At 37.1% G+C, this 11,784-nt stretch overlaps 1 protein-coding gene across 2 annotated transcripts; it reads right to left on the minus strand.

Annotated features, from left to right (window-relative positions):
* Positions 1-1,106: 1,106 nt before the first annotated feature.
* Positions 1,107-11,540, minus strand: LOC109047354 (anoctamin-8-like). Of its 2 annotated transcripts, none has more exons than XM_019065055.2 (17): positions 10,639-11,540; positions 9,003-9,113; positions 8,605-8,737; positions 8,318-8,456; positions 7,924-8,020; positions 7,715-7,831; positions 7,059-7,186; positions 6,789-6,950; positions 5,218-5,370; positions 4,940-5,066; positions 4,669-4,724; positions 4,444-4,518; positions 3,707-4,351; positions 3,344-3,535; positions 3,109-3,240; positions 2,425-2,535; positions 1,107-2,281 (listed from the first exon to the last, which is right to left on the minus strand). In XM_019065055.2, the coding sequence occupies exons 1-17, from the start codon at positions 10,673-10,675 to the stop codon at positions 1,661-1,663; spliced, it is 3,036 nt and encodes a 1,011-aa protein (XP_018920600.1). In that variant the 5' UTR covers positions 10,676-11,540; the 3' UTR covers positions 1,107-1,660. The 2 variants fall into 2 exon arrangements, with proteins under 2 accessions (XP_018920600.1, XP_018920601.1); XM_019065056.2 differs by having other exon boundaries at positions 10,700-11,538.
* Between the last annotated feature and the right edge of the window lie 244 nt (positions 11,541-11,784).

The following is an 11,784-nucleotide window of genomic DNA, read 5'->3' on the forward strand; positions in this document are numbered from 1 at the left end:
TGGTATTGATCTAATCAGAATATATTGCAAAAACCACAGCTAAGAAAAGATTACACAAAAATACAATGAAAAATATTTCAAGAGTGTAATGGTGATATAGTTACAGTACATGTATGCAGTAATGAAATGTAGTACAATAAATGCTGAGTCTCCCTCAGTTTGGTTTTATTCATATTAAGTTACTTTTAAGTTTATATTAGTCATGCAAGTCAGACCAATGTACAAATTCATCTGTATATTTATAATATATATATTTTTGAGGACTCATGTAGAGTGCATGCATGCATGTGTAATTATTTTACACTATATTCTAATTCACTTTCAGGAGTAATGGCCCTCATTCTGCCATATTCAGCTGCAGTCAGCTGCGCTCTATCAGTTCCTTGGTTCTGTCAAGGACAGGAGCGGAGCAGAAACCTGTCCTGCAAGCAACCCTGAACACCAAAGCAGAGGGAGCTTGTGTTTTCCAGCCGCCACTCTGGCACTATCAACAAGTCCGCACAGTCAAACGTGGGACAGAATATCAGCCGAAGAACATCAAACGAAAGAGGACCCATGGGTGGATCAAAAGAATTAGCAGTCCTGGTGGGATCGAAGTTATCCTGCGCCGAATGCTCAAAGGACGGAAGTCCCTCACGCATTGAGACTCTGACTGGACAGTTGCTTTGATAGACCTTTGAAGCGAATCTCAGTTGAATGTCAGCTGTGCAGTAGAGCTTTTGGTTTTCTATTGAAAATAGTTGTCAAATTAAAGTGATTAATGTACAATGGCACCAATAGACTTCATTGGATGTTTTTTTTTTTTTTTTTTTTCAGTTTGATGGATCTTATCCTCCTTGATACTTCCAGTTGAGCATATTCATGTCAAAGTTTTTGCTGTATGTAGTGTTACACTCAGATCATAGCATTTACTGTTTAATATTTGAATAACACAAGCATACATAAGTAATCAAAATGGGAAAAGAGATGAGTATAGATGAGAAGATAAAAAATAATATACACGTAAAAACTGCATTTGTCATGATCAGATTCTGTTACCATTATTCGGACTAGTTGAAAAAAAAAAATTATTATAATGTTAATAAAAAAAACTGCATTTGTCATGGTGTATCACATTTTATTGTAAGTATTGTAGTTAATTTTTATAAGCAATTGTATATCCATTTAATTTGTATTATGATAACAGTATAAAAGTAAAAAAAAAAAAAAAACAGGGCTTTGAAGTAATGGTGTACATTGTGTCTTATATACCATTTTTAAAATGTATTTTCGCAGTAATTCCATCTTATTGCATTATGGGTTCACATTCATTATAAGATCAAAATTAGCAAGGACAATGCATTATTTTTAGATTGTCATATTTACTGTTTCATATAAGAAAAATAATAATGCATAGAAAAATATAAAATCTATACATTTTACAGTGCTCATTCAAACGTCCTTTCCTGCTTGCCCATGCCTAAACTGATTTTATCATGCAGGTGACTTAGCATGCCGCCTTGAGTGAGTAAACTATATGGAGGTCTCAGATTAATATGTTGTATTAAAATGATTTTTGACATGCAGTTCCACTCACTACATGGTTGCTTTATCACGTTTAAGCAAATGGTAAGCATTACAATCAGTGCTATATATTAACTGAGTAGTATCAACATTTAATTCACTGTTTTTTTGAAGGATTAGTACCAAAGTCTGAGCCATCACCCTTTTCAACCTCAGATGGAAGCTCTTCTGATGAAGGGTTTTGGTCATTATTTGTTTGTTGTGCATTAGTGGCCCTTGAGGCATCTTCTGGTTTCACTTGTTCAGAACCAGCACCAGTACATGGATTTTCCTTCCCAAAGTTGAAGAGTTTGCCTGGATTGAAGGACTTGCTGGGAGACTGTGATTTCTCGTGGCTCCCATGTGTAGCTGCTTGTGCGACTGCTGCAGCTGCTTCCTTTTTTAACTCTTGGGATTTGAGGAACTTTAGAAAACCTGGAAGTTTGGCCTCACCGCTTGTGGGAGAAGGGGTAGAGGTGAATTTACCCTGAAGTGGGATTATCTGTTTAAGTTTCATTACATTATTGTTGCCTAAAAGGGAGCTGGGTCTCTTGAGTTTATCTCCAGAGCTGAACTTGGCCCCTGGGCTTTTTTCACGGTGATGTTCTTCACCTCCATTCAGATCGGACTTGTCTTGATCTTGTCGTGCCAATTCCTCTGCCATTTTTTGATGCTCCTCTTCTTCTTCACACTTCCTCCTTTGCTGCTGTTGGTGCTGCTGTGCGAGGCGTTCATGTTTCTGATGCAGAAACAGACAATAACACAACCTTTTAACTCAACAAACCAATTTTTTTTTCTTCTCAACGTGATGATATACACATTAAAATGACGACATTTAGAAATATCAGTATCTATACATTACAATGGACAATGTAAGTCTACCTTGAGAGCCTCTCTCCGCTGGTATTCAAGTTTGGCCATCTCATCTGCCACCCAGTTTGGAATATCAGGAATTGCAACATGAATTATATATTTGAGCAGAATGGCGAAGTGCTGAAAACCATACGAGAAGGTTTACATTCAGTTTACTACATTTTATACATAATTCAGCCAATATGTAGGTTTGTTTTACACAACGTATATACACTTTTTTTTAAGAAATTTATACCTTTATTCAGCAAGAACTTATCAGAAGACATTTACAGTGTTATAAAAGATTCTATTTCAAATCCTGTTCTTTTGAACTTTCTATTCCTGAGAAAAATATATCATGGTTTTCACAAAAACATTAAGCAGCACATCTCTAACATATATTATTATTAATAATAAAACAAGAAATGTTTCTTGAGCACCAAATCAGCATCGTAGAATGATATTTGAAGGATCATGTAACACGGAAGACTGGAGTAATGATGCTGCAAATTCAGCTGTGCCATCAAAGGAATAAATTATTTCTTAAAATATACTGAAATAGACAACAGTTATTTTAAAATAAGAATATTTCACAATGTATTTTTGATTAAATAAATGCAGCCTTGTTGGGCATATTCTTCTTTTAAAATACTCCTTACAAAAAAATCTTACTGACCACAAACCTTTTAGCAGTTTTTTGCTATTCATTCTTACCTCTAGCACTACAACAGAGATAATGGCCATCTCAGGGCTTAACCAGGGGAAGAGTCGTTGCAGCTGTCCACACTGGCCAATAAGGTAACAGTTCACAATTATTGCGATCAGACCCATTGCCTCCATTGCGGTCTGTTTAAATTTTAAAAATAAACAAAAGCAAGTGAACACAAGCAAGAAATACAATCTGCTATGAATCATTTATTAAGCCATTACTCTGAATGGATCTCCTGACCTGCCATTGTCCAATGTTTTCAACCCTTTGCCCAAAGGGTCTCTGGAGGCCTGTGCAAAGTTTTAAGGCATCACTTCGGATTTCTACAATGTTGTTTATGAGGGCACACATGGCTGCCAGAGGAAATGCAGAAGAGAAGAGCACAACGTAGCCAAACTGTATGAACATCTCCTGGTAATCCTGAAGAGTATCCTGCAAGTTGAAATAAAAGAAAATTATCTTGTTTTTGATTCAGTTTGTAAACCAGCCATTGGGTTCAGGAAGTAGCAAATAAGTCACATGAATAGCATTTCTAAACTTGTATGATTAATAACGGCATCAGTCAGCTGGTCAGGCTGATGATATAGATGGAAGAGCACAGACCTCATAAGTTAGCATGCAACTTTCAATCTCTGGCTGGGTCAAAACAGTGGATTTGTTCTCCTCTGGAGGATCCATCCAGGAGATTTTCTTTTCCGTACTGTTGTTTTCCCCAGTGGATTTGATCTTTCTTCTCTGAGTTCCTTGAGGTTTACTCACAGAATCATCCATGTCTCTATCATCATCATCATCGTCGTCATCATCACGTATATCAAATATTAAAGATGGATCCATTCCTTTCTCCACAAGGGTAGGACTGCCATCGTCCTGTAAGTTGGCCTGTGTCTCTGCTTCCACAACCTTGTCTTTGTATTCCACCTTCTCGGTGAAGCTGACTTTCCTTTGCTTTAGTCCAGCATCATCATCCCCTTCCTCTGTTTTGGGAACTCTGTAGCTGGCGATTAAACTCCTCCTTTCTCTCTTTTCTGATTGCTCTGGAGGTGAGCCACTTTTATTCACATCCAGACTGGCTTGGCAAGTCACTCGTATCCTTTGCACTATTAAATGACTATAGTTCAGGAACATGGTTTGAATTAAGTCCCATAATGTCCTCAGAGCACCTAATTTATGGTGCTCATATAGATACGGCTGTAACACTTCTTTGATATTTTGTAGAAACTGGCGGAAGATCAACAACGTGGCCAGCATCTGTAAATTAAAGAGTCATTTTTTGTCTGGGCTGCAGAATGATTCATTCATGACACTGTTGTTTTAACATTATTCTGTCGTCTGTGTATTACCTCTTTTAACCGCTCCATGTCTTTGAGATAAAATCCAATGTAGAAAAGGCTGAGGTAGGAATTTATGAACTGAAACTTTAAAATGCAGAACACAATATTTAACCATTACAGAATACACAATACTTCATAAATGCATCAAATGCAGTTTTAACAGTATGATGATACATTAATAAACTGAACATCTCCTGGTATATACAAATAGATGAAATAAAGCATTAAACTTACAAAAACAGTCTTGAGGATGAGATTATTGTCATAAGTGCTTTGAAGTCTGTAATTTTCTGTTAAAATTGAAAAATTGAACAAACAGGTGTCACTGAGGAAAAAAACAATAATGAACAAACAAGCTGTGAAATAACCAAAAATGCAAGTTTGCTGCTAATATAATGACCCAATTTATGTCCCAATCTGGGTAAATTCAGTAACACGTACTGTGTAATGAAAATACAAATATACATTTAATGTTGTAAATGTTATTAGCAGATTTAAGTCTTACCCATATCATTGAGCCAGAGAGCGATTTTCTTGTACACTTCATCACATATAGTAACAGTTACAGCCAGAAGAATTTTTGGGAAAAATCTACATATGCTTGGCAACTCCTTTGTTTCCATGACAAATTCCTGCAAGATACAGAATTCATGAATCCTGAATACCCATAAACAATGTTTAGTTGAATATGGAAAACAAATATATTTGAAACTTCATTGCAGAGTTTATTTGAAATAATCTGCTGTAACAAGTCTTGTAACAAACGTTACAGAGTATCCTTACTTGAAGCTCCAGGCAGATAAACATGGCCAAACAGACGAAGCAGAGACAAAGGATGCAGATGGGAAAGCTGACCAACCAGCGGAACATTCTCCTCTTCCAGGGTGGGTAGAAAAACTCTTCACAGCCAGTCACTGGACTGCGACGCTTAATTCCCTGATATACATGTAGCAAAAATTGTTAAAAAAAGTAGAAACTAGTCAGTAATATATGTAGTAATATATAGTACTGTCCTGAATAAGCTATTTCACATAACAGATGTTAACATATACTTCACAAGACAAAATAATAACTGAATTTATAAAAATGACCCCATTCAAAACTTTACATACCCTTGAATCTTAATACTATGTGTCATTTCCTGGATGATCCACAATGGTTTTTATATTTTGTGATAGTTGTTCATGAGTCCCTTGTTGGTCCTGAACAGTTCACCTGCCTGCTGTTCTTCAGAAAAATCCTCCAGCTCCTGCACATCCTTTGGTTTTCCAGTATCTTCTGCATATTTGAACCCTTTCCAAAAGTGACTGTATGATATTGAGATCCATATTTTCACTGAGGACAACTGAGGGACTCATACACAACTATAACAAAAGGTAAAAACATTTACTGATGCTCAAGAAAGCCACACAAAGCATTAAGAGACGGGGGTGTAAACTTTTTAAATTGGATGATCAGGGTAAATTGTACTTATTTTGTCTTCTGGGAAACAAGTATTTATGGAGCTTCTGAAGTCCAGTACTAAATGAAAAAATGTGATCGTTAAACAACATGAGAATAATTTACACATCATCCTGTTCAAAAGTTCACACCCCATCTCTTAATGCATTGTGTTGCCTTCTTGAGCATCAGTAAATGTTTTTACCTTGAGTCTCTCAGTTGTCCTGATCTCAATATCATACAGTCACTTTTGGAAAGGGTTTAAATATGCAGAAGATGCTGGAATACCAAAGAATGTGCAGGAGCTGGAGGATTTTTCTGAAGAACAGCGGGCAGATGAACTGTTCAGGACCAACAAGGGACTCACAAACAACTATCATAAAATATAAAAACCGTTGTGGATCATCCAGGAAATGACACATAGTATTAAGATTCAAGGGTATTTAAAGTTTTGAATGGGGTCATTTTTATAAATTCAGTTATTATTTTGTCTTGTGGAGTATATGTAAACATCTGTTATGTGAAATAGCTTATTCAGGACAGTACTAAATAAAAATAACATGCAATTTTCATAATCCCTCTTTGTTTCAATTATCAACATTTTGCACATTCTACAAGGGGTATGTAAACTTATGAGTACAACTGTATCTGTCTGTGTGTGTGTGTATATATATAAAATTATAACCTTTATTCTGTAAGGAAACATTAAACTGATCTTTGATTTCTATTTCAAATAAATGCTGTTCTTTTAAAAATTCTATTTATCAAAGGTCAAAGTCTTGACCACTAAATCAGCATATTAGAGTGACTTGTACAGTATATAAATAGAGGTGGTCATTAATGACCTTCACCTGCTGTTATCAAACATTTTGTGTCTAATAATTTAAGGTTCTATAAAAATTATGTGAGCACACCCGAAACTGTGGCCGGGGTTCCTCTAGTGACTCTGCTGGGGTGTCCAGCGTTCCCCACTTAAATGCCAGTTCTGCTTCCCGCCGCTTCCATCTCTCCAGGAAGAGTGTTGCCCACACCACATTGAAAAGGGCAAACACCACACAGCAGATGTCCTGACTTGTCTGCATATCAGAAAAGGTTGGTGATTTTACATGCCTTCTAACCAAATTAAAAAATTCTTGCATACTTTCTATTCTTCCATTCTTAAGCTATCAAGGAAAACAACCTGCCTGATCAGACTCAGCAAAGATCCAGAGCAGAAAGCCAATCACTGCTGGATACAGCATAGAGTTGGTGTAAAAGCCCAACCAAGCAAAGTACATGCCAATCTTCACACCAAAATAATCACACACGTCATCTGTCAGGAATAGGACAACAAAACAATTAGGCTTAATCTGCTTTTTTTTTTTTTTGCATTATAACAATATGAATAAAATCTGCCACGTTTGCATAATTATAAGGGCAAAATAGGCCCCAAAATAAAAGGCCCTGTTGATTTTATTTTTTACTAAAATCGTTAAATTGGCGCTAAGGTTAAATGCAAACAACAATACAGTGAAATATGCCTCAACTAACATCATAGTTCCGAAATGAATTACATGTTTCATTATAAGAGGGGCTTCTTATTAGAGATCTCATTTCACATAACAAAACATGAAGTGACTCGTAGATTAAATTAAGAATTCACACTGTTGCACTTCATATTTGCTCAGACCAAATCGGTCTGTACTGAAGAAAGCAGGTAGGTACACGTAAGTTTGTTTGCTAAAGGAAGAGCCTTGGCCAGAAATCTCATTACACAACCATTGAAAAGCACAAACCATTTCAGAAAAACTAAACGCTAGTTGACTCTTGTGCATGTTGGCAAAAACACAGGAGTTCTCACCTAGAGGCTGCCTCTCACAGACTGCCTGAACCCAGGACGTCATCAGCTGATTCAGGATTCTCTGCTCATGAAGAGGAAACATTTGAAGAATCACACCCCTGGCTATAAGCTCTGGTACTGCCAAGGACACACAACATTTTGATCAGATTTGGGGAAAAAAACACGAATTCTTAAACATTTTAGAAGAAAAGAAGTGTTAAAATATCTACTGATTGGTTGGCCCTCCAGGAAGGGAATGTTATGAAGGGCCTCGCCATGTTTCGCCCGCAGATTATCCATCCAATATTTGATAATACTCTGACGCTCCTAAAGAAATAACAGAGACAAACTTATGCAATCTCATGAGAAAATGTTATTTGTCATTTGTACAAACAATATTTAAAAAAAAAATAATTAAGCAATGAAGGTCCTTTTTTAAACCTTTAAATTAAACATCAGTGGGGTATAAACAGATTGTACGAAAATGTATGATTGAGATTGTACAAATTCATGCGAATTAGCCACCAATTTGCCAAAACAAAAGAACTACGTAATGTCACTAGATTGTGTTGACATCTAATTATTTCATAGGAGATGACAAGCAATGAGAGATTAATGGCAGACCTGTGATGTGAAGAAACACAGCTCACTCTCGATGTTTTCATAGATGTCATCCTCCTCACATGAAAACCTGCGAGTGCCGCCTCCATAGCGTGGCTTCACTGCCTTTTGCATCCCCATCTGTTCAGCTCCACGCAACAAGCTTCAGACAAAAAACAACAATCATTCTAATGCTTTATTTATGTAGGACCCAGTGACCATCTGTCAAACGTTTCAGACAATTTATATGGAAAAATACAATGCAATAACTCAGATGAGATGAGTCGAGCAGGTTTTCTACTGTGTCTTACTTCTCAAAGGTTGAGGTAATGAAGAATGCATAGGTGTGCGTGTATTTATGCTGCCGGATCTGGATTCTGACTTGTGGAATTCCCAACCGGATTTGGTTAAGTAACCATAACAGTGTATGGTCATCTGTGGTGTCTGTGGAAAAGACGATAACGTACTGAAATATGTCCATCAGTAGATCAAAGAAATTCACATTCTATTATCACACTTTAGTTTTAAATATTTTGTAAATAAATGTAAAAAGATGTTATACATACAAAATGCACAATTACATTCATACTGTAAGGTAGCAAATGTTACATATATAACATTTGTGATATGAAGACGGCAAAAAACATCTACATTAATCTATAACTGTATTAGTGCAAATGGGCAAAACTGAAAGACATAACCTACACACCTGTGAATGTCATAAGAACATCACAGTTTTCAGTGGGTGCCATTGTGATCGTAGTTTTATGCTTCATGAGGTACTGTCTGGCATGAAAGAGACGACCTCTGAGCAATTTCTCTGTTTGCAAGAGAAACAAAAAAAGTAGTTATTCTTGTAATGTTATAGTAATCCACTTCCAGTTTTTTTAGCTGTAAAAACGTCTCCTTTTGCTGCTCGATATTGCAAACTGGTGTTTCTTACCATATTACATTAATTTATTAATTATATAAACACACTGCTTTGTAGCACAAACAGTTTTACCATTTACTGCACTTACTGTTATTCTTTTCGTTATTTCCATACAGTAGCTAATGAATTGAAAATCTTGAACATTCAAAAATAACCCAAAAATTTAATTAATTCCAATCTTAAGGGCTTGAGTGACTTATCGTATAATTACTATATATGTCCAATAAAATAACAGCAAACACATCACAAACCACTCAGCTTTTCATTTGACCTGTCATCCTATTAAGGTCAAACCAAACAGACATTTCAACAGAGTCGTTGTCCACATCTACAGAAACCAAGCCTGTTTTTACACTTACCCAAATCCTTTAAGCTCACCGTCAAGCCCAGAAATATGGTTTTTGTGGAAAATGTTATGGGATAAGAGGGCTATTGCTAATGTGGCAAATTCAGTCAAGTTGCTGTTTCATTTATCGTAACCAATACATTAAACACAGCTTTCCTCTCATGGAAGTGCCGCTCATTATAAGTTTAAGCATTTTTTTTTTTTTTTGGCGGAAACAGAGACTTTGTGTGAGAAATGTTATACATTTTCTGACCACCGTGTCACAAACTGTGCTCTTTTTTAGTGACGGTTACATGAAGTGTGAAGAAAATGATAAGTGCAGTTCACTTTGGCAGCCTATACAAAATTACATTTCAAAATTACATTTCATGTAATTTTCATGAGTTTTTGAAGAATTGAAAAAAACATGCAAAAGTGTGAGCCTGAGATATTAGGCTACCTGATTGCAAGAACTTTCATATATAAAAACAGATTAGGACAGAAAGAAAAACTAGATAAAATAGCAGCTCATCACAAATCTTCAGTCCCATTTACGGCAAAATATCATACAATTAAACAGTGTGACATTATGAATATGCATTTCAGCTGCTGAGCAACTCTAGTGGTATTTAACATATATTATTATTAGTGACTGCATTAAAACATAACGAACATCAAGGGAGGATTTGTGGCATAACAAGCAGGATCTATGCACATATGGTGGAGAATGATTCTGCCTCAGAAAATATATGGGGTTATTAAAGTACAAATGTTTGAAAGACATAATGGCAATAATGAGCACAATTACAGATATTTTCATCAATAGGTAGGAAATGTTTTGTGTATTATGTGCTTATGTGTCTACCACATACAGGTGAAGAGCCTATAGCCTACCTATACTATTTAACACTTACACAATGTCAACAGACGATAACGAACAGGCAGATAAGGTCTACTAGACAAATATTAGACCTTCAGATATCAACCTTTTGTACTGTATTCCGCCCCTAATAGCCATCAATCTTGTCATACACTAGAGAGAAAATACACAGCGATATATAAACACGCATATTTTTGGTTTGAACTCACCTACGACAGCTGGATAATAACATGCGAGCGTCTGCATGACGGCTGTCTGAGTGTCACTCACCTAACACCGCCGAGGACATCGCGTGAGATCTTCGCTTTGCTCTGCTTTATGAATACGTCAGCTGTGCTGTTACCGTCGTCGGTACTGGTGCTGAAACTGCACGGCCAGGTCTAGCAAGGCTTCCCCAGCGGCCAGAGCCTTTTCCAGATGCAAACAGGTGCAGAGAGTCAACTGTCCACTGAATAAATCCTCAATCACATGCTGACATCGATCATCCATGGCGCTGTCAGTACTCAGCTGATTTCCTCATCATTTTAGAAGAGCAGTTTTCAGCTTCCGTGCATTCGTACTCTACGTTTGGCCGCGTAATTCTGTCATTTCAATGTATTTCTGTTTTGTTTGCCTGTAAGTTGTTGTCAGTAAGTTCTTGTATGCGCCATCTGTCTCATCTTGACTGGAAAATTACGCAACGTGAGGTGCATTATTCATAGATGTATACTGAAACGAGCCAATGAGAGTGAATGCGCAAAGATCTCGCGTACAACGAGGTGGAAATTCAGTACAGGTTAGAGCAAGACTGGATTTGGTAGCGATCTGAACATGTAATTTCTGGACATATCGTCTTATGGTTGTTTTGTACTTTGAGCTGTATTTCAGCCAATATTGATCACTTCTTTAAGGATCATTCCATGAAATTGGTTGTTTGTTGTCCCTTATCAATTCCAGTCCTGGGGGCCCCCTGCTCTGCACATTTTGCATGTCTCCCTTATTTAACACACCTGACTGAGATCATCATCAGCTCGTTAGTTCAGTTCATGGATCTCTCCTGATGATCTCAATCAGGTGTGTTAAGCCTGTGTTATACTTGCCGCGTCCGTGAGTCCGCTAGTGTCCGCTATGGTATTCGTGACGTAAAAATCGTCATCGGAGAGTGTGCGCGGAGGCTCTGAGCGGACATCCGCGTGCCTCCCATTTTTGGTCAGTAGGCTTCAAAAGCACCTATTGCACAAGCGCAAGCTGTGTGAAGAAGCCCGTTAACATGTGCAATCCATCGATAAAACAATATAAAAACAGCCAGATGGGCAATAATTCTGGGCACATCAGGGCCGTGCACAGACATTTTGAGGGGCAGTGGCCCAAACCAA

The sequence above is a fragment of the Cyprinus carpio genome, chromosome B2, assembly GCF_018340385.1.
Source record: "Cyprinus carpio isolate SPL01 chromosome B2, ASM1834038v1, whole genome shotgun sequence".
NCBI classification, from domain to species: Eukaryota; Metazoa; Chordata; class Actinopteri; order Cypriniformes; family Cyprinidae; genus Cyprinus; species Cyprinus carpio.

Bases quoted from the DNA above. Each gene is read 5' to 3' on its own strand.
- LOC109047354 (XM_019065055.2), bottom strand. From the start codon at position 10,675: ATGCAGACGCTCGCATGTTATTATCCAGCTGTCGTAG. The intron at 9,114-10,638 runs GTGAGTTCAAAC...TCTTGCAAACAG, and splicing joins TTATTATCCAGCTGTCGTAG to AGAAATTGCTCAGAGGTCGT. The intron at 8,738-9,002 runs GTGTGTAGGTTA...TCTTTTCCACAG, and splicing joins TGTTCTTATGACATTCACAG to ACACCACAGATGACCATACA.